The sequence below is a fragment of the Glycine max genome, chromosome 9 (genome assembly GCF_000004515.6).
Source record: "Glycine max cultivar Williams 82 chromosome 9, Glycine_max_v4.0, whole genome shotgun sequence".
Taxonomy (NCBI): Eukaryota; Viridiplantae; Streptophyta; class Magnoliopsida; order Fabales; family Fabaceae; genus Glycine; species Glycine max.
The window spans coordinates 55,665-80,742 of record NC_038245.2 but is presented as its reverse complement, the minus strand read 5'-3'; the positions used below and the strand labels follow the sequence as shown (position 1 = coordinate 80,742).

Genomic DNA, 25,078 nt, shown 5'->3' with positions numbered 1-25,078 from the left:
GATTTGTAGGATTCAGTACAAAGTCATGAATACTTGTATATCTAAAGTCTTGTTAAAATTTCAAAGAGGAGAGACAACTTTGTTTATCACGGATATGACAAAAGCTAAAGTTTCTCTCCCAAGAACAATAACAATAAAATGGGATGAAATAACTCTTTCCGAAAAATGGGTTATGGATAAGGCCACACTGTCCGTTCCCCGACCCGCTCCAACCATAGAGCAAATTAAGCAAGATAACTCCGGCAAGGTAGAAATAACCTTCAATAGGAGAAATTCTTTTTCATCAAGAATATAAGCCTCTAGGTCTGAATATGAGTCAGTCAGAAGGTCCTTTTCGGTTAAAACTCGTTTAATTCCAGTAGGACTAACTAACCAGATCTGAGTCACACAACCAGTTCCGTATTGTAAACCTCCAAGGATTAGATACTACTTCTAGTATACCTAGAACAACTTACAACCAAGAACAGTAGGACGATCAAAAGTCGATCCAATCCCCAACTTATTCTTCTATGGAACCTTATGATGTTATCTAACAACTTTAGCATTGATAAGGAAACTCTTAGGAAAGACTTTCATTCTCCGAAGAATGAACTTCAAAGGATATGGTTTTTCCAACATTACAAGGGTGCAAACAGAAGACAGATCTAAGACAAGTTATACGAATTTGTCGGAAGAGTCAAAATTAATGTCTTTTTCTTTGATTGGTTTCATGCTTATACCATCAGAAAGGATATAGATTACCTTGGAAACAAGACATCATAAGTGATCCAACAACAAATGTCATAACAAACTGGCAAACAAAGGACAGTGAGTTAATCCTATCGGAATTACCTCCCGCAACACAATATCAATTACTGAATGTCAAAGACAGTAACAATAAACCTGTCATGGTCGTTCCATTCAAAACAAAAGATGTTAACGAGGAAGTAACCTATAAAGACATTAAGAGCCTAATGGAACATGCAAGTTATACCAACAAATATTTACAAGTCTTAGGAGAAACCATTAAAATAAAGGTAGTTCTTCAACAAAAATCAATGGTCATGGGAAGATGCAGTGGTATGCTTAGGCGTGGTTGAAGAATCTAAACATTTATGAGGGGATGCTTAGGCGCTTTAATTGGTCCATGGTCATTGGTACTTGTTTGTGGTCATGTTCATACGTCGTGTAGTGTATGTTCATGGGGGGGGGGAGAAGTGCATTCACCTTGTCGGATGGCCCATTCGTGGGGGACAAGCGTGGTTAAAGAATCTAAGCATTTCTGAGGGGATGCTTAGGCGCTTTAATTGGTCCATGGTCATTGGCACTTGCTTGTGGCCACATTCATACCTCATACGACACAGGAAATAGAATAACTGTGGCAGAGTGCACTTTGTACTGAGGGGGCACGTTACCTAGTAGGAAACTCCTTCGGCCCCAGGCTGATCACCTATGGGGGGGCAGTTACGTGCACAACCGGGGTGGTCTCGACGAACTCTGCAGGGTTTCCTAAGTAAGAGTGTCGTGTGAACATGCTTAGGCTATTTCCTGGGATTTGGTTGTTGGTACGTACCACATTGCATCTGAGAGTTGAGTCAGGTGCATGCATCATTCCGAGTAGTGTTGATTGGATCCATGGATGGATGTTGAGTGATTGTGAAATGTGGCTATTGAGTAATGAATGTTGTGTGAGTTCATGATGTTTGGTTGTGTCGTATGTTAATTGTGGTTATTTGGATTTGTTATTGGTTCTTTTTATAATGAACTCACCCTTGCAATTTTGTATCGTGTGGTTGATACTTGTGATGATCGCAAACATTGTTCGTGGGAGCAGAATGACGGCAGCAAGGTGCAGGAAGTATGATTCTTGTGAAGAGCCGCCGAGCCGACGTGACGATGTTGACATTATTTTGGGAGAGAGTTGTGTTTTGTTTATCAACTCCTCCATAATTAGGTTATGAGTCATTTTGTTGAATCAAAGATGTAAACTTCAGATTTTACTTATATGCATGAACAAATTTTAATTTTCCATCATGTGGATGACGTGTACTAAGTTGTTGTTCTATATATATATATATATATATATATATATATATATATATATATATATATATATATATATATTCACCCAAGTAAATGGGTATGTTGGGACAAAATTACTTGTATTTTCATAAGCAAATTAAGGGAGTTTTTTTTTTATAAAAATTGAAATTATTGCATATTAGATTGTTGATATCGTAGCAACAAGACGAGTCGTTACACTAACTGGGATAGACAAAAGATTGAGATGTGGTAGATGATGTCAAACTATCTTGAGGTGGTAATAGTCTAACCATGTATCGTCTTTTCTTCACAGTTGTCCCTTTCCCACTAGAGTCATGTGACGGGGGTCAAGGAGGGTCAGCGCTACCTGATGACATATCTATATATAGAAAAATAATATTATAACATAAATAATCTAATAAAATATTGGGATGGATGGAAATTAGATAACAACAAACTTCCATATGGCAACAAAAATAAAATACACTAACAAAGTTTCGAAGTATTAGAAGAAAACAAACATGTCACTAATAACAAACATTATAACTGACTAACAAAGATCAACCTCTAATCCTCTTCAGAATTGTAAACTTCAAAGTTATCTTCTAATTCCCCTTCATTGGCTTCTATAATTGTTTTTCTTAAAGCATCAAATGACATGTTCTCATTTATTGTGACGACTTTAAGACACTAAGGCATTCAAACAATACTCACTCAAATGATGAAATCATGTCACTATCACAATACAAAATAATATATATACTCTCCATGTTTTCAACAATATGGTGAATATCAATTAGGGGTGACAAAATGGGTTAACCCGCCCAGCCTACCGTTGACCCACCTCGCATAAGAAAAGTGGGATGAGAATTCAAGCCCGCACCATATATGCTTGGGTTGGCAGGTTGACTCGCCAAAGACAAAAATATAAGAAATAAAATAATATATATTTTAATTAGTTTTATCGTTTGTATATTACATAATAAATACTAATAAAAGTTGCATGTATTACTTTAAATTTTGAATAATAACTTATTTAGACAAAAAAAAATAATTAAATGTGTATAAAATATCAATTTTTTTATAAAAAAATAAGTTTGGCGGGTTGGTCTACCCTATTTTCCCTCAACCCATTTTTTGGCAGGTCAACATAAGGTGGGTTAAAATGGATTGGTGGGTTGGAAACCTCAATGCAGCCCACAAAAAATAAACACGTTGGCTTGTCAAGCTAGACCTATTTTGTCACTCCTAATATCAACCAAAGGTGTTGAGTTGTATCAAATTCCTACAATTATTTATATTAGAATTATCTATTGTTCTCTTGTGAGACATAACAACAGTTGAGATCACACTGACAAAATAAACGTTTTAGATTATGTCTATATTTAATATGGTTGATATGCATATCAAAAGAATGTAGCATTTAGTCAATACACATCATAAAAAATAGTACACTTAGATTTAGTCAATACATTTTGTTTCAGGTGTTCAATCAATAAAAAACACAAAATGTATTTTGTATTTTTTCAATCTAAAAAAATACAATAAAATTATAATTCTGTTTAGTTTTTTCACGTCAAATAGTATAATAGAATTATAATTCTATTGTATTGTGAAAAAATATAACAAAAGAATCACGATTCTATTATAATAAATAGGTGTAAAAAAATATCGAAATCGTGAGTCTGTTATTATGTTTGGGATAACAAAATAAATATGCAAAAAGAATTATGATTTCATTATATATTATATAACCAAATCATATTTTTATTATATTAAGGGGAGAATGAGAATGATTACACAAGGAAGTCACGATTTTACTCGTCATTATACCATGAAATGATAATATATGGGAAGGACATTTTTGGAAATAAAAAAAAAAAAAGTTGGCCCATAGTAATTCCCTCTTAAGCGTGTTCTGATTCGGTGAAGCCCATCAGTAACCGCGATTTCTTCTCCTTCCCTGCTTCAACTCTATTCGAAATTTCACAGTGCGGAGATCCTCCTCCATGGATCGCCGGAAAAGCAACGAGACAACGAAGTCGTCGACAACCTCAACCGTGGAATTGCCACCACCAATCTCAGCCTCAGAAGCCCTTATAGTCAACGCATTATGCGCGCTTGGCTTGGCCTTCGCCTTCTGGATTGCGAACACTGTCTACTCCATCGAACTCGTTACTCATCCTTCTCTCACACTCTTCTTCATCTGGGTACTCTCAATTCAATTTTCTTTTCGTTTTCTACTTTTCATAGTTCCTTTCTCATTTTCTCATTCTGCGGCGTCGTTTAGATTACAGAGCTCCCCATTGTGACCCTTCTATACAGTCGATATCGACAAAATCGGAAGCAATGCACGGTAACGCGTGTTCCTTAATTTCTCCGAAATCAAGCAATTCTATGATTTCTGGGGTTATTCTAAAGTTTTTGTCGTGTGACTTCTGTTCTTTGTAGTACCTGCGAGCTGTTGGGAGAGGGGTTCTAGGAGTGCCTGTTGGTGAGTTCAAACATTGTTTTATTTATTTATTTTCTGGTACTTTTTTTTTTTTTTTTATTGTTGGGGAGACATCAACTAGTTATAAGACTAAAATAGTGTATATAAGTTGGTTGTGTTAAACTCAACCCACATTGTAACAGAGTCTATCATAGTTATTATTGTTAGGCCATTGGGCCACTCGTTATCAGACCGTTATTGAATCACCTGCATATATCTAGTCTTGCAAACTTGGCGTCCTGAACTTAGAAGTCCATTTTGTAAGATTTAGTTAGACTCAAATCCACATTCTAATATTTATCATTGTAATGACTAATGACGCAGTTTGCAACTTCAGGATTAGTGTGGTATGGGTATAAAAATGTGGGTGGAAATTTAATTTTACTAATAAAACAGCTTTTGAAAAATTAATTTTATTAATAGTAGTATTTTTCAATTTGCAGGGGCACTACTGAATTTTTTAGGAGCTATTGCTGTGGGGGCGCCTGTTACATTTCAGTATGTTAAATTAGTTGTTTGTAGAGTAGTGTTTTTTCTTAGAACTCTCCACATGGAGCTTGTTGTTGATGAGATAAAGGATTAAGTGTAATTACTATTGTTCATTTGTTCCTTTAAGCTAAATATGTGATCTTTTCTGCAACTGTTTAGCCTCTTCTATTATGTCTTCAAATATGTATTTTCAGTTTTGACTTTGAAGATCTCTACGAATAACTAGAGCATGTTGTGACTTTGCAAATTTACTGGACAGGTATCTTCCCAAGACTGTAAATTGGGCTCTTATGATGTCTGTGTTCACAGTGAGTGACTATTTCATTGCCCTTCTCTTGCTTACAGTTACAGCTTCTTGGAGATTGTTTTGGTGTTTTTGATTGGACTTGTCTCTCATATATATTCTGCATTTATATGACTATTGATACTTTGCATTTTGTCTGCATATTCTTTTCCTTTACTTTTTACTGTTTGAAAAAAAAAATTGACCATTTATGCAAATGTTTGTCTTATTAGTTATTAAAGTTAAAATTAAAAAAAAGATGGTTTGGACTTCATGTCTGTTTGAAAACGTGTTTGCTCATAAGCTACTGAGGCATTAGCTTAATCTTTTACAAGGTAAAACGAAACCCCCATCAATTTGCCAGATGCTAGTCTCCTTGATCATGTACAACTTACATTTGATTTGACTGTGGAAGGTTCCAGATTTTAGCCTTTGTTTCTGTTCTTGCTCCTAATCATCTCACCTCAGAAAAGTATAGCGGCCGGCCAGCATATGTTGAAGTGAAAGTCATTGAGTTTTATCATCATAACTTTCAGACTTCCAATGTCAATTCAAAGTTCAAACGCCATTTTCAGTTATTGTTAACAACTATATTTTCTAGCTGTGAAATTAATTTTCAGAGTTTTCTTATCAGTTCTCTTCCTTTTTTTCCCTGAATGATTTACAAGTTTACAACTTTTGTCAGGACGGACATTTTTTAAACTGTGGCCCCATGTTTATGTATACTTTTATAAATTCACATCTAGTGTTATTGCAGACAATTCCAGCGTCATGTGTTCTTGGTTCATCGTGGGCTGACTGGCGACGTATATTTGCACAAACAAAGTATGATCCTTCTAGCAAATAATTTCTTAATTCATTACATATTTGGTTATGTAAAGTTTCTTTTATTGGGATTCTGGAAAATATATTTAATGCTGTATGTTGAACTACTTTTTTGACAGCTCTGTATATTTATTTTGGTCCTTCAATTAGTTACTTTTAATTACAATATTGTTATTATTGTAATACTATTTTAGGCCAAAAGGATCTATAGAGTACCTGATTTGTTTACCAGCACATGGAGCAGTTATTGGAGCATGGTTTGGGGCTTGGCCAATGCCTCTTGACTGGGAGAGGCCATGGCAGGTAATTGATTTCCCTTTTCTAATCCTTTGTCTTTGAATTCATCATTTCATTGACCATTGTTCAGAGCAAACAGGAAGAGCAGTTCTCACCAGAGTTTTGTTATTTCATAAGCCTCAATACATTTTCTCACTAGTTATTATTATGATTATTATTAGCGTTTTATCAATCCTATTTTACTTGTTTAATCCGTGATCATGTTTCAATAATTTATATTCCTTCATGAGTTTATGATCAAATGTTTCTGAAGTATACCTCTCTCACACCATTACCATGTTTTTGAGGTTTTTTTTGGAAAGGGAATTTTTCTTAATAGCATGACAGACAGCAGCTGTCTATCGCCCTGTGAACTTTGCCATTAGTTAATTTTATTGTCATTTTTGTTTTTGGCATAGACTACTAACAGAAAGTTAGATCATACACAAATCTAGAATGTGAAAAGATTGTAATTTAAGATAACCAGATTCATCTGTTTTGTGTTTTGACATTGTTTATCTTTCTGAAGTATAAAACATTCGTTCTCCGAACCCAAAACCTGTTAGATTGTTATAGTGGTATAAACTGATGGACTGCTTCTCTAATTGATTTTCAAATGATATAGTTCATTTGATGTGTTGTTTTATAGCATTAACATAGTTTTCATATTATTTGTAGGAATGGCCCATTTCTGTGAGCTATGGGACCGTAGCTGGTTACCTGGTGGCATTGGTTGCATCATTGGGCTTTGTTCTTGCTTGTGGTAGATCACAACATATCAAAAGAGAATGAAGTGCTAGTAGAAGCATCTGATTATACTAATTGGTAAGTTACTTTACCAATAGCTGTTTTCTTTTTTTACTCAGTTGAAATCAAATGGAAAAGATAATTAAGGAGGAAGAGAAAAATAAGACGGTTAACAATAGTCTTAGATATTTCAGCTGTACATAGTGGTTTTTTTTTACAACTGTCAAATCTTAATTTTAAAGTGCATCACATTATTTTTTTTCTTTTGTATTGTGCTGCTAGTGGGTGAGATGTAGAAGCATAATATCTTGATGAACTAGACATGGAAGCTGTCTTCTTTAGGACCTGTTTGTAGGCAATGGATAATGAATTATGATGACAAAGGGAAAATTGGTGCTATAAAACTCCAGGCTCTCGCCATGACATGGTCCAGCATGGGGTTGAATCCATTATGGATCTATTGTAGACAGTATTACCTTGCATTTGTAAGAGGCTAATTTCGTATGCAAATATGTGACCTCCTAGTCACTTGGCTGCAAATCTAACTGTTGTACCAAGGTTTTCTTTCAGTGATTTATGATGATAACGATTTATTTCTATTTTGTTTTAGTAATGTTCAAGAAGTATGCTTTTATTTTGGATTTGCAAAATTTCAAGTATATAATTATTATTTTTAAATTTTATATACATACCACGTATGTATTTGTTAGATAACCCCATTAAGTAGTTAGTTGCAATTGGTTAGTGTGTGTATGGAAAGTAGTTGAATCCAACACTATCGGACTTTCAGATGAAAGCTACAACATGGTTGTTTTGACATTTTTTTTACTTTGGAAAGTGTATTTTCCAGTTCAACATGTTCCAATGCATATCCAAACACACCCTTAGTACTTAGTAGTTACCTATCTGTGAGTTATATTAACAGCGGGTTAGTTGTGTCAGATAGTTTGATTAAGGCATGTTACCAATAAATAAGTATTGGATTGGGGTGTTGAGAGGGAGGATATCCTGTCATTTTGTATTGTAACAGGTTTGGGGCATTTTGGCTTTGGGGAGGTGCAGACCTGCGAAGTTCTGCAAGTTTAAACTTTTTTCTTTCTGCAATTCTGTAGTCCTTTTATTATTCTTTGCCGTCCCTTACAATATTCTGCACATATTGAATTCTAAATATTTTAAGAATAGTTTATTGAATTGGATATTGCATCCAATATGTATATTGTATGATTTGTGTGAGCATCAGAGGGAAGAAAGGTAATAATGTCTCAGCAACAATGGTTTAGCCAACTATAGGGATTGTGGTAAGAATGTATCCTAAGATAATAATGAGAATTAACCCTGTAATATATAATGGTGAGAATGAGATAGGTGTCTACGTGAAGTATTAACAATTGAGAGTTGAAGATCCGATCAAATGCATAAAGGATTCGCTAGAAACCTGGTGAGGGTAAATCCATGAGATAAATAAAATACTTGCTTGGGTAGAAGAATTCAATTCATCAGTAGTGTCCTTATAGCACTCACCAAGATCTTATGTCTTATTCCTTTAATTTTTTTTCCTTCTTTCAAGAGAGAGGTTTAAGTGCTTGCTGATTGAGCTTGAGGTCACAAGCTAGAATCACATAGCTTAGTTTTATATGTTCATCCCTTCATGGGAGTCCAGTGACATTTGATGTACGTAGCGCTCCACAACACCATTATATGTTTTGTAATTATCGTATTAAGAATTTAAAATACGTTAGATTAATTAAGAACCTTTAATCATTTTTATAATTTTCACTTAATGAATTCTAATTAGTTTTAGTTTTAAAAATTCCACGTTCCTAAACGTGTAGAGGTAGTTATGATAATGCCCTATATTGTGTATTTCATGGAGTCTCACAATGTAAACATGAGACATTTTCCTAGAAAATGAGATTAATGCTTAATGTTAATGTTGATATAACACGATTGAAAATGTTCTGTTTTATTATTGACTAACTCGTGATTTGGAGAGAATTGTGATTTCTTTGAACAATGTTCTGTTTCATTATTGACTAACTTGTGATAAGCTATTAATAGCATTATGCTTTGGTAATATGTTATATATTCAACTACGTTATATATATATATATATATATATATATTAATTTGGAGAGGAATTGTGATTTCTTTGAACAATGTTTTGTTTCATTATTGACTAACTTGTGATAAGCTATTAATAGCATTATGATATTCCTTTTTTGGTAATGATATTCAACTACGTTAAACAAAACCAATGTACTGATCTTTTTATGCTTCTTTCAAAATTGTAGGAGACATAAAAGTCATTACACTTGGTAGCCGCCAGTGAATAAATCACACTCCGGTTAAATTATTTTCTTTATAAACAACCTAAAAAATGATATCAATGCTTAATGTTAATGTCTGAGTTGAATAGATAATTTCTGGAAAACTCAAACTCAGGAATCACGCGTCACGAATTGTACTATCAATTTTAAGGTCAAAGTTTAACATGGAAAAGAAGGACATAGTAATTACTAAATTTGCATTTTTGTAATCATAGGGAAAAAATGCATTTTCGTTTACGTAAAAAAAATTGCTATACATTTTGTATTTCAAGATGAAATTAACTCTAATAGTATAATCCGAAAATGAATCCATAAAATTTCCAGCAGAAAATACAATTTGTCATTGAATTTGTAAATAACTAATTGTAGTTGATAGGATCAATATATTTAAATGGTTAAGTTAACGAATTTTTCAAGGAAAATCAAGTATTTCCTAGGAATTGAAGTGGCTTATTCAAAACAAGGCATTTTCATTTCTCAAAGGAATTATGTGCTTGATCTTTTGCAAGAAACAAGAAAACTCGGATGTAAACCTGTAGGTGTTCCCATCGAGCAAAATCATGAAATGAGCATTGAAGAGGAGAGTGTCAAGGTTGACAAGGCCCAATACCAGAGACTAGTGGGGAAGCTGATTTACTTGGCGCACACTAGACCAGATATAGTATATGCAACTAGGGTTGGGAGACAGTTCATGCATGATCCAAAGGTGAGACACTTGCAGGCTGCAAATCGTGTTCTGCAGTGCCTCAAAGATACTCCAGGGAGAGGACCCTTGTTCAAAAGAGGTGGAAGCTTAACTATTGAGGCTTATACTAATGCAGATTACACAGGTTCAATGAGTGATAGAAGGTCCATTTCAAGCAATTGCACATTCTTGTGCGGGAACCTTGTCACTTGGAGAAGTAAGAAGCAAAGTGTAGTGGCTCGATCAAGTGTGAGACAAAATTTAGATCTATGGCACAAGGAATCTGTGAGCTATTGTGGATGAAAATTTTACTTGATGACTTTAAGATAAAGTATGAGGGTCTCATGAAGTTGTTTTGCAACAATAAATCAACTTTCAACATTGCACATAATCTTGTTCAGCATGACAAGGCAAAACACTTTGAGATAGATCTACACTTCATTAAGGAGAAGCTGGATAGTGAATCGATAACGACCTATATTCCTTCTTGGCACCAACTAGCAAATGTCTTAAGAAATGGCTTGCCAACAAAACATTTCAGTCAACTTACTTGGAAGCTGGGAATGATAGATATTCATTCACTAGATTGGGGGGTGATGTTGTAAATATGTAATTAATTTAGGAAAGATTTTTTTTCCTATGATTAATACTGATTTAGGACAGATTACCGGAAATAATTAGGAATATTTTATTCCTTATTTCTTGTTATTCTTGACTATCAATGGCCTATATAGGCAGACTCATGATTGTATTCCAGTGCAAGCAATAATACTCAGATTTTCTACATTTGATATTAGTCATTTCTGCACTAGCTTGGACCAGCTATACTCCATTAGCAGAAAATGTTTGTACAAATATAAGTATTAATAGCTAGATTTTACCATACATTTTATATCATTTCTGTACTAGCTTGGACCAGCCTTATGATGCTCACACAAATCATACAATATACATATTGGATGCAATATCCAATTCAATAAACTATTCTTAAAATATTTAGAATTCAATATGTGCAGAATATTGTAAGGGACGGCAAAGAATAATAAAAGGACTACAGAATTGCAGAAAGAAAAAAGTTTAAACTTGCAGAACTTCGCAGGTCTGCACCTCCCCAAAGCCAAAATGCCCCAAACCTGTTACAATACAAAATGACAGGATATCCTCCCTCTCAACACCCCAATCCAATACTTATTTATTGGTAACATGCCTTAATCAAACTATCTGACACAACTAACCCGCTGTTAATATAACTCACAGATAGGTAACTACTAAGTACTAAGGGTGTGTTTGGATATGCATTGGAACATGTTGAACTGGAAAATACACTTTCCAAAGTAAAAAAAATGTCAAAACAACCATGTTGTAGCTTTCATCTGAAAGTCCGATAGTGTTGGATTCAACTACTTTCCATACACACACTAACCAATTGCAACTAACTACTTAATGGGGTTATCTAACAAATACATACGTGGTATGTATATAAAATTTAAAAATAATAATTATATACTTGAAATTTTGCAAATCCAAAATAAAAGCATACTTCTTGAACATTACTAAAACAAAATAGAAATAAATCGTTATCATCATAAATCACTGAAAGAAAACCTTGGTACAACAGTTAGATTTGCAGCCAAGTGACTAGGAGGTCACATATTTGCATACGAAATTAGCCTCTTACAAATGCAAGGTAATACTGTCTACAATAGATCCATAATGGATTCAACCCCATGCTGGACCATGTCATGGCGAGAGCCTGGAGTTTTATAGCACCAATTTTCCCTTTGTCATCATAATTCATTATCCATTGCCTACAAACAGGTCCTAAAGAAGACAGCTTCCATGTCTAGTTCATCAAGATATTATGCTTCTACATCTCACCCACTAGCAGCACAATACAAAAGAAAAAAAATAATGTGATGCACTTTAAAATTAAGATTTGACAGTTGTAAAAAAAAACCACTATGTACAGCTGAAATATCTAAGACTATTGTTAACCGTCTTATTTTTCTCTTCCTCCTTAATTATCTTTTCCATTTGATTTCAACTGAGTAAAAAAAGAAAACAGCTATTGGTAAAGTAACTTACCAATTAGTATAATCAGATGCTTCTACTAGCACTTCATTCTCTTTTGATATGTTGTGATCTACCACAAGCAAGAACAAAGCCCAATGATGCAACCAATGCCACCAGGTAACCAGCTACGGTCCCATAGCTCACAGAAATGGGCCATTCCTACAAATAATATGAAAACTATGTTAATGCTATAAAACAACACATCAAATGAACTATATCATTTGAAAATCAATTAGAGAAGCAGTCCATCAGTTTATACCACTATAACAATCTAACAGGTTTTGGGTTCGGAGAACGAATGTTTTATACTTCAGAAAGATAAACAATGTCAAAACACAAAACAGATGAATCTGGTTATCTTAAATTACAATCTTTTCACATTCTAGATTTGTGTATGATCTAACTTTCTGTTAGTAGTCTATGCCAAAAACAAAAATGACAATAAAATTAACTAATGGCAAAGTTCACAGGGCGATAGACAGCTGCTGTCTGTCATGCTATTAAGAAAAATTCCCTTTCCAAAAAAAACCTCAAAACATGGTAATGGTGTGAGAGAGGTATACTTCAGAAACATTTGATCATAAACTCATGAAGGAATATAAATTATTGAAACATGATCACGGATTAAACAAGTAAAATAGGATTGATAAAACGCTAATAATAATCATAATAATAACTAGTGAGAAAATGTATTGAGGCTTATGAAATAACAAAACTCTGGTGAGAACTGCTCTTCCTGTTTGCTCTGAACAATGGTCAATGAAATGATGAATTCAAAGACAAAGGATTAGAAAAGGGAAATCAATTACCTGCCATGGCCTCTCCCAGTCAAGAGGCATTGGCCAAGCCCCAAACCATGCTCCAATAACTGCTCCATGTGCTGGTAAACAAATCAGGTACTCTATAGATCCTTTTGGCCTAAAATAGTATTACAATAATAACAATATTGTAATTAAAAGTAACTAATTGAAGGACCAAAATAAATATACAGAGCTGTCAAAAAAGTAGTTCAACATACAGCATTAAATATATTTTCCAGAATCCCAATAAAAGAAACTTTACATAACCAAATATGTAATGAATTAAGAAATTATTTGCTAGAAGGATCATACTTTGTTTGTGCAAATATACGTCGCCAGTCAGCCCACGATGAACCAAGAACACATGACGCTGGAATTGTCTGCAATAACACTAGATGTGAATTTATAAAAGTATACATAAACATGGGGCCACAGTTTAAAAAATGTCCGTCCTGACAAAAGTTGTAAACTTGTAAATCATTCAGGGAAAAAAAGGAAGAGAACTGATAAGAAAACTCTGAAAATTAATTTCACAGCTAGAAAATATAGTTGTTAACAATAACTGAAAATGGCGTTTGAACTTTGAATTGACATTGGAAGTCTGAAAGTTATGATGATAAAACTCAATGACTTTCACTTCAACATATGCTGGCCGGCCGCTATACTTTTCTGAGGTGAGATGATTAGGAGCAAGAACAGAAACAAAGGCTAAAATCTGGAACCTTCCACAGTCAAATCAAATGTAAGTTGTACATGATCAAGGAGACTAGCATCTGGCAAATTGATGGGGGTTTCGTTTTACCTTGTAAAAGATTAAGCTAATGCCTCAGTAGCTTATGAGCAAACACGTTTTCAAACAGACATGAAGTCCAAACCATCTTTTTTTTAATTTTAACTTTAATAACTAATAAGACAAACATTTGCATAAATGGTCAATTTTTTTTTTCAAACAGTAAAAAGTAAAGGAAAAGAATATGCAGACAAAATGCAAAGTATCAATAGTCATATAAATGCAGAATATATATGAGAGACAAGTCCAATCAAAAACACCAAAACAATCTCCAAGAAGCTGTAACTGTAAGCAAGAGAAGGGCAATGAAATAGTCACTCACTGTGAACACAGACATCATAAGAGCCCAATTTACAGTCTTGGGAAGATACCTGTCCAGTAAATTTGCAAAGTCACAACATGCTCTAGTTATTCGTAGAGATCTTCAAAGTCAAAACTGAAAATACATATTTGAAGACATAATAGAAGAGGCTAAACAGTTGCAGAAAAGATCACATATTTAGCTTAAAGGAACAAATGAACAATAGTAATTACACTTAATCCTTTATCTCATCAACAACAAGCTCCATGTGGAGAGTTCTAAGAAAAAACACTACTCTACAAACAACTAATTTAACATACTGAAATGTAACAGGCGCCCCCACAGCAATAGCTCCTAAAAAATTCAGTAGTGCCCCTGCAAATTGAAAAATACTACTATTAATAAAATTAATTTTTCAAAAGCTGTTTTATTAGTAAAATTAAATTTCCACCCACATTTTTATACCCATACCACACTAATCCTGAAGTTGCAAACTGCGTCATTAGTCATTACAATGATAAATATTAGAATGTGGATTTGAGTCTAACTAAATCTTACAAAATGGACTTCTAAGTTCAGGACGCCAAGTTTGCAAGACTAGATATATGCAGGTGATTCAATAACGGTCTGATAACGAGTGGCCCAATGGCCTAACAATAATAACTATGATAGACTCTGTTACAATGTGGGTTGAGTTTAACACAACCAACTTATATACACTATTTTAGTCTTATAACTAGTTGATGTCTCCCCAACAATAAAAAAAAAAAAAAAAGTACCAGAAAATAAATAAATAAAACAATGTTTGAACTCACCAACAGGCACTCCTAGAACCCCTCTCCCAACAGCTCGCAGGTACTACAAAGAACAGAAGTCACACGACAAAAACTTTAGAATAACCCCAGAAATCATAGAATTGCTTGATTTCGGAGAAATTAAGGAACACGCGTTACCGTGCATTGCTTCCGATTTTGTCGATATCGACTGTATAGAAGGGTCACAATGGGGAGCTCTGTAATCTAAACGACGCCGCAGAATGAGAAAATGAGAAAGGAACTATGAAAAGTAGAAAACGAAAAGAAAATTGAATTGAGAGTACCCAGATGAAGAAGAGTGTGAGAGAAGGATGAGTAACGAGTTCGATGGAGTAGACAGTGTTCGCAATCCAGAAGGCGAAGGCCAAGCCAAGCGCGCATAATGTGTTGACTATAAGGGCTTCTGAGGCTGAGATTGGTGGTGGCAATTCCACGGTTGAGGTTGTCGACGACTTCGTGTATAATTTGGTGACACTCATGTATAAGTCTTGAATTTGGTTGAGGTTGTCATCTACATCCTGCAACAACATTAGGAACACTCATGCATAAGTCTTGAATTCAATGCATAACTGCATGAGTCTGTTTAACACTTTCATAATTTGGTGACTTACAGGATCTAGATTGCCAATGAAAAGATTTGCCCCAACATCCAAGCTCTTTTTATCTTGGGATGCCTGGAACCAAAAAATTGTAAAATCAATCAAGCAGCATGGAAACTAAATATTTTGTTAATCAAGTGACAAGGGTGTTAAAACAAGGAAAAAATATAGCAGGACTTGAATGGAGAGTACTACAAAGTTCGTACAAATAAAATACAGATATGAAAGAATAATCACTATGCAAAAAATAAGAGATTCAATTATATAGAATGATATCTAGCAATGGCATACAATAAAAGTTCAATACTACCTAGTAGTTAGTACTTAGCACCAAGGTTATCAAAGGCAGAATGCCAGAATTCTGTCACATAAACAGGCCATAGTTGGCCTCCATTCACAAATTGCCAATGGCAGAGGTGTTGAAAAACGCCACATTATAGTGTTATGGTGGCACTATAATGGTTATGTAACGAAATTGTTTAGCAGTTAGCACACATTCTCATTCAAAAGGCTATAAATAAGCCTAGAGTCCTGAGATACAAGAGAACTAACATCCCTCAAGAAGAAGTGGTCATGGAGATTCGCGGAAATCATGAATCAGTTAGTAAACGACTGTTTTTGTTTTGTTATTTGTTTTGCATTAATACTTTCAATCACACATACCAAACATTTTAGAATGGAAGAAAATAAAAACTTGAATTCAGAAGAGAAGCAAGCACAGGAACAAGAACATGAGAGTTGTACCCGTTGGTATAAGTAAGTATTCATACCTTATTGACACGGATGGGTTTGCCATAAAGCTTAATCATGTTAAGCACCTTGATGGCCTGCAATAGAAGAAGAGCATGTTAGGTAGGTTTGGAGAAGTGAGTTGGAAATAACAGAATAGAATAGTTACATACATAGTCAGCATCTTCTTCACTGCGGAATTCAACAAATCCATAACCCTGATGTTGGTTGGTGACTCTATCCTTTGGAACATAGACATTAACTGAAAGGAATGAAAAGGAGAATGAGTTAGAGTTTGTTTAAACCTAAAATTAAGAAAGAAAAGAAAAAGATATTACCAACTGGACCAGCCTGAACAAACAATTCCCATAACAACTCCTCACTTATCTGCAGCAGAAAGAAGAAAAGGGATAAATAAACCCTAGAATAGAACTTAGAAGTGGTAATGAGTGAATGGAAGTGTGTGGAGAAAGAATAGTTACCTGAGGGTCGAGATTGCCGACATAAGCAGTGGCGTCTTGATTCCTCTCGGCGGCGTGTTGACCCAGCAAATTGGCTCCCACACCGGGCGCAATTCGAGTCGTCATCGAATCGAACAACCCTTCTATTCTATCTGGATGGATAAAGTTACAAAATATAAGATGAACAAGGACTCTACTCATTACTAAAGCACGTGAATGAATGTCAAATAGGTTATGAGCAAACAAATAGTTACGCTTACAAACCTTGAGAAGAGAACAAGCACTGGACGGAAGAAGAAGAAGAAGAAGAAGCGGGAGAATTAAGAAGTCAGGTAATAGGGACACCTGCGCTGCCGCAAGTTTATAACTTCGAGCTGGGCCGGAGCAAGATTTTACTTTTAAATACATGCTTTGATTTCATGCTTCAAAATTGGAAATATTAAACATGTTTCTATTGAATTTTGTAAATTATTAAAATAGTTAGATACAGAATTATATATTTTAATATAATAAATATCAATTAAAATGAACTACGTATTTTGGTATAATAAATATAAATATCAATGACAACAAGAATATATAAGATTTGTTTAGTAATAAAGGAAAAAAAAGGAGAGATACTGGAAATTCGAATTTTCTTATTAACAAATCTAATAATATTAATAATTAATATTTATTGATAAAACATATAAATATATAATATACATTAAAAAAATATTTTTTATTTTTTATTAAATAAACTTAAAATAAAGAATGAACTTATTTCAACTTTATAAGACTAAAAATATGTATTTAAGTTAACAAATAATATATATACACCAATAACACTAAAGACTTTTAGAAGAGTGTATTTCTATTACTCTTCCTTTTTTAATATTATACCATCACAAATTATATTATATTATAACCTTTTTATTAAACATATATGATAAATTTATTAATTTTTATAATAATTATTTTATAAATCAGATCAACTTAAAAATGGAACATAACTAAATTTGTAGAGATTATATTGAAGCACCGGTTGAGGGCGGGAGGAAATTTAACCTTTTATAAAATAATATTTATATTTATTTAATGCAAATATTATTATTAATTTTGTAAAATATAGAAATTAATTTAGATATATGAAATTACCCAAACTAAAAAATAAAATTTCATGCAATTATAAAGATAAAAACATGCACACTTTTTTACCACTAAGTACTCATTTGAATATTTTTTTTATAGAATATAATATTAATATAAATTTTATACAAGATAAAATAATATTATAAAATTAATTTTTAAAATTTATTATATTTTTATAATTTTATATATTATCTTTTAAAATATAATATATAAGATTAAAGTCTATTTTTACATAAATTAGAATATGTATATTTATATAAGTTTTATTTTATTTTATATATTATATTTATCTTTTAAAATAATATTTACAATTTATTAAAAATATTTTTGTGTCTATATTAAAATATTCATGTTATTTATTATATTATAGATAAAAAATAATGTCAATAAAAAAAATAAAGTTAAATACTGCAATTTTATTTAGTTACATAGTATATAATTTACTTCTTTTAAAAAATTTCGTACCTAATTAAATAAATTTAAATATAAATAAAAAATACTATTATAATAAATAACAAAAATATCTTAATATAGATAAAAAAATATTATCACTAAATATCATATATAAATATTAAAAAAATAATAAAATATTAATATTTTATGAAATTACAATTTATGAAAAAAAATATTTTATATTGTATATTTTTATTTAATAAAAATACATAAAATTATAAAAATATAATATTTAAAATAAAAATAAAACTTAGATAAATATACATATTTTACACTTTATGTGAAAATAGAATTCAATTTTATATATTATATTTAAAAGAATAATATATAAAATTATAAAAATATAATAAATTAAAAAAATAAATTTTTATTTTTTTATATAAAATTTATATTAATAGAATATTTTATATTAAATATTTAAGTGTAGTGGTAAGATAATATATTTCTCATTTCAAAGATCAGTTTTAATTTTTCTTTAAACATTAAATAGTAAATTAAAAAATAAAAACAAAAATTAGTAATTAAATCTTTTTTCTATTTGACTAAAGTAAGTGTTTTTTTAAAAGGATTATCCATGTAATTTTACATTTTTTTTAATTTTCGATCCTTAAAAAAATTTATTTTAATTTTAGTTGTTGTAAAATATATTTATTTTATTTTTTTGTCGTTGAAGGATTTAAAAAAAAATTAAAACAAAAATAAAAAATACTAATTCACATAAACTAAAAATGCATTTAATTTTTTTAATCAGAAAATATAAGATATTTGGTTTAAAAATTATATTATTTGACATTTATAACACTTAAAATGATAAAGCAATTTTAAAATCTATAAACAAATATTAAAATCGGCTTACAATTTAAAATCAATTTTAAAACTAGTTTTAAAACCAAGCAAACTTCAACACTGATTTCATAATGGTTCACAAAAATTAAACCAATTTAAATAAAGATAAAAATTGGATTTTAAATCTAAACAAATTTTAATGGTTTGATTGTTAAATCATGGGCACCAATGAAATCCCGTTAAATAGCTGTTACAATCGTACCACTCCACCATTCGACCAAAAAGAAATTTGAAAATTAATACAATATTAAGTACTAACCATAAAAATGTGGCTGATATTATAATAAAATAGGAAAAAAATGCAATTGTTGTTCAAAGCAACTAAAAGAAACAACTCTGAGAATAGGTCGGACTCAAATAAAAAAAAAGACCACTAAATGTCTTATTTTGCAACAAAATTTTCATCACAAGTTGTCTCCAAAACAAAAATTTATGCCTTCAAGCGACCATAAAACTTTTGTTTCTCCTGAGTGGTCTGGAAGCGGCCATGTCCAAACTTGGACGAGGTGTCGATGAACTTGAGTTTGATCTCTTCCAGAGCCACCCGCGATGTCTGCTTGAGAAGAGACCGACGAAGAGTGATAACCCGCTTCTTCGGTCCAACACAGCATCCCTTCACCATAATATAATCATCCTTCACCACACCATAATGAGGGAACCCACCCATAGGAGTAATATCCTTCTCAGTCCTGTCATTAGGAAACAAGATGATCAAATACTGCACTCTGATATAAATAACCTAAAATAGAAACAAAAAACACAAATGTACCTGTCAAATTCAGTGATGGCTGAATGGGACTCATGATCTGCCTTGGCAACCTTGTAGATCTTTTTATTCAGCTCAGTGCGGTGATGATATCCATTCTGACCGGCCCTGGCAACAGTGAAAGAAACACGAGCAGGGTGCCAGGCACCAATACAAGCAACCTTCCTTAGACCCCTGTGAGTCTTTCGAGGAAGGCGAGTGACGCCCCACCGAGTTACGACACCTTCATAACCTTTACCCTTAGTCACTCCAACGATATCTATCATCTCATCTTTATGGAAAACAGCATCCACTGGGATTTGCTTCTCGAAGAAGCTATATGCATAGTCCACCTTCTGGTCAACTGTCCCACCATTAACTTGGATCTCCATCAAATGTGCTTTCTTCTGTTTTAGACCCTTCAACTTCCTTATCTTCAGTAAACAAAAAAATACATCACATTACATTAGCCGGTGAAGCTTTCAATATGGAAAAAAACTTGACACAACAACCCATTCTATTACCTGAGTATGAGCCAGAACACGAATGACAGTTGCATACTTCTTCAATTTCTCAAGCTGAGATTCAATATCTTTCTTTCCTTCCTCAGTTTCATATTTTTTTGAATATTTGGTAAAAGCCTTCTTTTTAGATTTACACCAGTTCTTATAAAATCGTCTCTTGACTTCTTCACTTAGATGCTGAGCCCAAACAGTATTCAGTGTGCGAAGGCCACGAGGTGTCTTCACATATCCCACAACTCCAACAACAACCAATGGAGGAGTTTCGATGATAGTGACAGCTTCACATGTCTCTTTCTTATGAAGCTCTACATTGGCATAAAATGTCATTAGGTACCAAGCAACAAGAAACATACAAGCCACAACGGTAACAAATAACAATACCCCAAAAATTGATCACATGGTGATATTAAAAAGAATGTTAAAAACAGAAAATGAACAACTTTCTTATAAAAGGCATCCGGATATTATAGTGAATGATTAAAATCTAAATAGCAAAAACTTTGAGAAAAACCATTATAAGTGTTATCTGCTTCACTTATAACAGAAAAAAATACAAAAAATTTAAATACCTTTAACTAGCCTGGTGATTAGATATTTAATGTTGAAGTAGAGCTACATTTGTAAATACTGGTTTTACAATGCTACAGTTTAACAATAAAAAATATTACCCTTCCCACATTCAGAATTTAAAATTAAAAAAAAGTCACACTTACTTGATCCAGGTTTCTCAACCTCTCTAACAATGTGGGTCATTCCAGCCTTGTAGCCCACAAAAGCAGTCAACCCGCATGGTTGACTAGGATTGTCTTTTGGGAAAGCCTTCACTGCAGTGGCAATTCAAAAGTCATGTCACAAGAATTATCAACTACAACATATTGATGGAAGCTAATATCATGCAAAATAGGGTATACATACTGAGGAAGTAGACAGCATGAATTTCTTTAAAGTTAAAGCCCATACAAGTACTTACCTTGTACTAATGTACATAAAAACAATGGTGTATTTTAGAGGGATAGTGTACCATCTACCATAAAATAATATTTGTAAGATTTAACAAACCCCACCAAAAACAATCAACAAAAATTATAATTGTTGCGATTACGTAAATTTCATAGTAACGATGAATACAAATAAAGAGAATCCACAAACCCAAAACTTGACATATATAATACACAAATTGCAAAACCCTTCTCCAAAAGGAATAAAATCATAACTTGTTGCAATACTCACGGCATGTTTGGCATCTCATTACATGATCTTGATTTAAGGTATATGTTCAAAAACATTTAATTCCACACTGATTCAACACTCAGATTGATTTGAGTTGAATAAAATTTTTTATAGAATTTTTTTTATTACTAACTAATTTTAGAATTAAAACATCCAGCCATAAATCACCACTTATTTTAACCAAAACCAATATCGCAAACAAACACCCAAAACTTAAAAACTCAAATCACTAATATCATAAAAAAAATCTATAGTTTATGAAGTGTACTTAAAACATGTATCAATCCTACTACAAAAGTCAATTAAAAAATTTGAACATCAAAATTGTTTATTTTCAACGTGTCAATGCATAAATCATTAACTCAAGTCAAACTAATTCAAAATCAATATTCCAAGCGAACACCGAAAACTCAAAAACCTCACTAATATGAAAAAATATATAGTATATGATGAATACTTCAAACATGTATCCATCCTGCTACAAAACTAAAAAAAATCCTTTTAATTTCTACGTGTCAGTGCCAAATCCCCGTAGTGATGAAGAAATGCTTCCAAACCAAAGGCCTATGGCAAAATGTATGCCAATTCTCGAGCTCATCTGTTTTCCATTCCAAAACCCGTTGACAGGATTTTGGCAAGAGCCGTTTCTGAGACTCCAGCCTTGATTAGTCACTTATTTTACGGAAGCAATTTCATTCACTCATCACAAGGAAGTGGCAATAACACAAATATAAAATAATCCCCTAACACAAACAAAATAATTTCAAACGCTTCAAGTTATTTTAGATCTGAAAACCCTTTGCAACATCATTTATAAATGTCGAGATGAAGAACAGTATCAAACATCCAAAGGTACAAACAAAAAATGTAGATCACCCTTTCCGCGATGACGAGAAGCTCGCTTCCTTGGGAGAAAGCCAAGGGAACCATGTCTCGGGTGCTCGAACTTCCGGTGAGACATCTTTTTCCAAATTCAACTGTCAAATATAAGACTTCATTCATAAGAAAAAACAAAACGGAAGATAAAACACTAACAGATCTATCGTAAACGAACAGAACAGATCGCAGGAAATGGTTGAAAACATACCCGCTGGCTGCGGCGCTACAACGACAAATAGAGAGAACGTTGAATGATGGTCATGCTTATACCCTCTGTCGTAATATATAAGCCACTCGCCGCGCCGCACTGCATTTTTTCGCACCCTAAAACAACTGGGCTTCAAGATGCGAAAACATTTCTTATGGGCTATTGGACTCTCCCTCTAATTGGCCCAAAACTAGTACACTCTTTCTCTTTTACTTTTTCTTATTTTTGAACGGATTAACTTCTTTGTTAATGTTAGGTAATTATTATTTATACCTTTCTTTTTAATAATATACTTTCTTTTATTTTTATTTTTCTAAAGATACCCTTCATCCATTAGAAACTTCCCAACGGCAACAACTTCAAACTACTAGCCTTGAACAAGTTCAAATCATCCACCCCAATATCACAACCTCCCCTCAAACAACTCCATCGACTCCACTCTAAACACAGTTTGCAACAAACAATAACATTGACTTCAACAGCCTGGTGGAAATCTTTGTGAGGAAGATCTTAATAACCATGGTCCAACCATGACATGCAAAATTGAAAATTACAATAAAATTGTGAATTTTCTAAAATATCAAAACTAAAATTGTAGGAAAAAATATAAAACTAAATTAAGAATCAGAAATTAAAATAGGACTAAAGTTACAATTTAGCCTAAATATTAAGATAAAAAAACATGAGTAACAAGGACTTGCAAAAATCATAGCAATGAAGGAACACAATACTTGGCAAAATTTTAGTTTTAAGTTTTTAAAATTTTAAAAGCTAAAATCATTTTTTAATTTGGTTTAATTCTACTTTTAGTTTTGTAAGTATCATAATTATGTCATTTTGATCACAAGTTCAAATTAGGCCATCAAGGTATCATAATTGTATAATTTTGGTCTCTCTTTAAGATTTTTATTAAATAGTTAATAAATTTTGTTGACATGGGACTGTATGATAATGATGTGATGGTTAATGTGTTGCACCTCAAATACACTAACATGTCTCACATTTTTTTATCCTCACAATTATGATATCATATGAATTATAAAATATAATTAAGTCATGTTAATACAAGTGTTAACAACACATTAGTTATTATGTCATTAAGATGACGTCTAGTGTTATATCAACAATAATTTATTCAATATTTAATGGAATATTGATGAAGAGACCCAAATTACATAATTGTAATAGCTGATATATCTAATTTGTGCAATTATAATCTAGATTGTAACAATTGCATAATTATGATACCTTTGACAAAGTATACCTAAAGGGGATAAATGCTTTGAGAAGAATGAGCTTTTGAGGAAAAATGGATCTTATGGATGAGATTTTGCATTAAATCTACTACAACATCATTCCTTGTGAATGGATCTCCTACAATTAAATTTTTGGTGGAAAATGATCTTAAGCAAGGTCACCTCATTGCACCTTTATTTTTCCTTAGTGGCGGAAGGTCTGGGGGGTCTTATGATGGATGCAAAAAGGAAATGACTCTAAGAAGGGGTACAAGTGGGCAGAGGTGGCTTGCAAGTATATATTTTACAATTAGTAGATCATACCCTATTCTTTGGGAATCCATCTTTGAGAAACATTTTAACCTTAAAGAGAATTTTAAGGTGTTTTGAAATTGTGTCTAGCACGAATATTAACTTTTTCAAAAGCATGGTTTGAAGGGTGGCTTTGGAGGAGAATTTGGTGTCAAGGATAGCCATGGTCTAGAATTATAGAATCATGAAGATCCATTTCTCTTAACTTGGCCTTACAGTAGGGGCAAATCCATGGAAGGTGGAAACATAGAAGTCAATCACCTTAAAGATTAAAATAAAAAAGGATGACAAAACAAACATTTATCCTTTGGTGGGAGAGTATGTATCATTTGGTCGATTCTCTCCTCTTTACCTATTTATTTCTTGTCTTTATTTTGAGTACCTAAGAGTGTCGTTTGTATTTTTGAGAGTTTGTTTAGGAGGTTAGGATGAGAGGAAAAAGTTGGTTTGGGTTAGTTGAGACAATGTATGCAAACATAAAAAGGAGGGAGGTCTAAGAATTAAAAATATCAAAACCTTCAACCTGACTCTTTTAGGTAAATGGGATCAGAGATTGTTACTAGAACTGCATAGTTTTTGGGTGAAGATTATAAAGGCAAAATATGGGGCTTCAAATGCATTGCTTTGTGAATGGGGGTGGAATAGAGGATCACTATGATGGAGGGATTTAGGAAGAATGTGTAACATTGTTAATCTGGAAGGGTGGTTTTGCAAGAATTTAAAGAGGAAGATTGGGGGAGGGGATGAAATAAAATTAGAGGAGGGTTGATGGGAGGGTGAAAGGGCATTAAAAAAGGAATTT

At 32.7% G+C, this 25,078-nt stretch overlaps 4 protein-coding genes across 10 annotated transcripts; 2 read left to right on the top strand and 2 right to left on the bottom strand.

Annotated features, from left to right (window-relative positions):
* The first annotated feature begins 3,922 nt into the window (after positions 1-3,922).
* LOC100527266 (GPI biosynthesis protein family Pig-F) lies at positions 3,923-8,312 on the top strand. 4 transcript variants are annotated; one of them, XM_014779557.3, is made up of 9 exons: positions 3,923-4,232; positions 4,313-4,378; positions 4,474-4,516; positions 4,957-5,011; positions 5,262-5,310; positions 6,043-6,110; positions 6,305-6,413; positions 7,065-7,211; positions 8,164-8,312. In XM_014779557.3, the coding sequence occupies exons 1-8, from the start codon at positions 4,032-4,034 to the stop codon at positions 7,176-7,178; spliced, it is 705 nt and encodes a 234-aa protein (XP_014635043.1). In that variant the 5' UTR covers positions 3,923-4,031; the 3' UTR covers positions 7,179-7,211; positions 8,164-8,312. The 4 variants fall into 4 exon arrangements, with proteins under 4 accessions (XP_014635043.1, XP_040860715.1, XP_040860716.1 ...); XM_041004781.1 differs by lacking the exon at positions 8,164-8,312 and adding an exon at positions 7,416-7,732 and having other exon boundaries at positions 3,938-4,232; positions 6,032-6,110; XM_041004782.1 differs by lacking the exon at positions 8,164-8,312 and adding an exon at positions 7,416-7,732 and having other exon boundaries at positions 3,950-4,232; positions 4,320-4,378.
* Positions 8,313-10,025: 1,713 nt separating this feature from the next.
* On the top strand, positions 10,026-10,448 carry LOC102669691 (uncharacterized mitochondrial protein AtMg00810-like). Its single transcript, XM_006587909.1, has one exon. It carries the CDS (start codon positions 10,026-10,028, stop codon positions 10,446-10,448), a length of 423 nt encoding a protein of 140 aa, XP_006587972.1.
* Positions 10,449-11,129: 681 nt separating this feature from the next.
* Positions 11,130-17,143, bottom strand: LOC100784506 (phosphatidylinositol-glycan biosynthesis class F protein). 4 transcript variants are annotated; one of them, XM_014761813.3, is made up of 15 exons: positions 16,978-17,127; positions 16,735-16,865; positions 16,591-16,639; positions 16,426-16,514; positions 16,294-16,350; positions 15,536-15,598; positions 15,209-15,442; positions 15,063-15,128; positions 14,925-14,967; positions 14,430-14,484; positions 14,131-14,179; positions 13,331-13,398; positions 13,028-13,136; positions 12,231-12,377; positions 11,130-11,278 (listed from the first exon to the last, which is right to left on the bottom strand). In XM_014761813.3, exons 2-14 carry the CDS (start codon positions 16,837-16,839, stop codon positions 12,264-12,266), a joined length of 1,101 nt encoding a protein of 366 aa, XP_014617299.1. In that variant the 5' UTR covers positions 16,840-16,865; positions 16,978-17,127; the 3' UTR covers positions 11,130-11,278; positions 12,231-12,263. The 4 variants fall into 4 exon arrangements, 3 of the variants coding, with proteins under 3 accessions (XP_014617299.1, XP_014617298.1, XP_040861200.1); XM_014761812.3 differs by lacking the exon at positions 11,130-11,278 and adding an exon at positions 11,710-12,026 and having other exon boundaries at positions 16,978-17,143; XR_005886456.1 differs by lacking the exon at positions 11,130-11,278 and having other exon boundaries at positions 12,240-12,377; positions 13,331-13,409.
* A 2,255-nt stretch (positions 17,144-19,398) lies between these two features.
* Positions 19,399-22,856, bottom strand: LOC100782902 (60S ribosomal protein L3). Its single transcript, XM_003534297.5, has 6 exons — positions 22,730-22,856; positions 22,519-22,619; positions 21,126-21,236; positions 20,413-20,717; positions 19,913-20,322; positions 19,399-19,832 (listed from the first exon to the last, which is right to left on the bottom strand). The coding sequence occupies exons 2-6, from the start codon at positions 22,601-22,603 to the stop codon at positions 19,574-19,576; spliced, it is 1,170 nt and encodes a 389-aa protein (XP_003534345.1). The 5' UTR covers positions 22,604-22,619; positions 22,730-22,856; the 3' UTR covers positions 19,399-19,573.
* Positions 22,857-25,078: the final 2,222 nt, after the last annotated feature.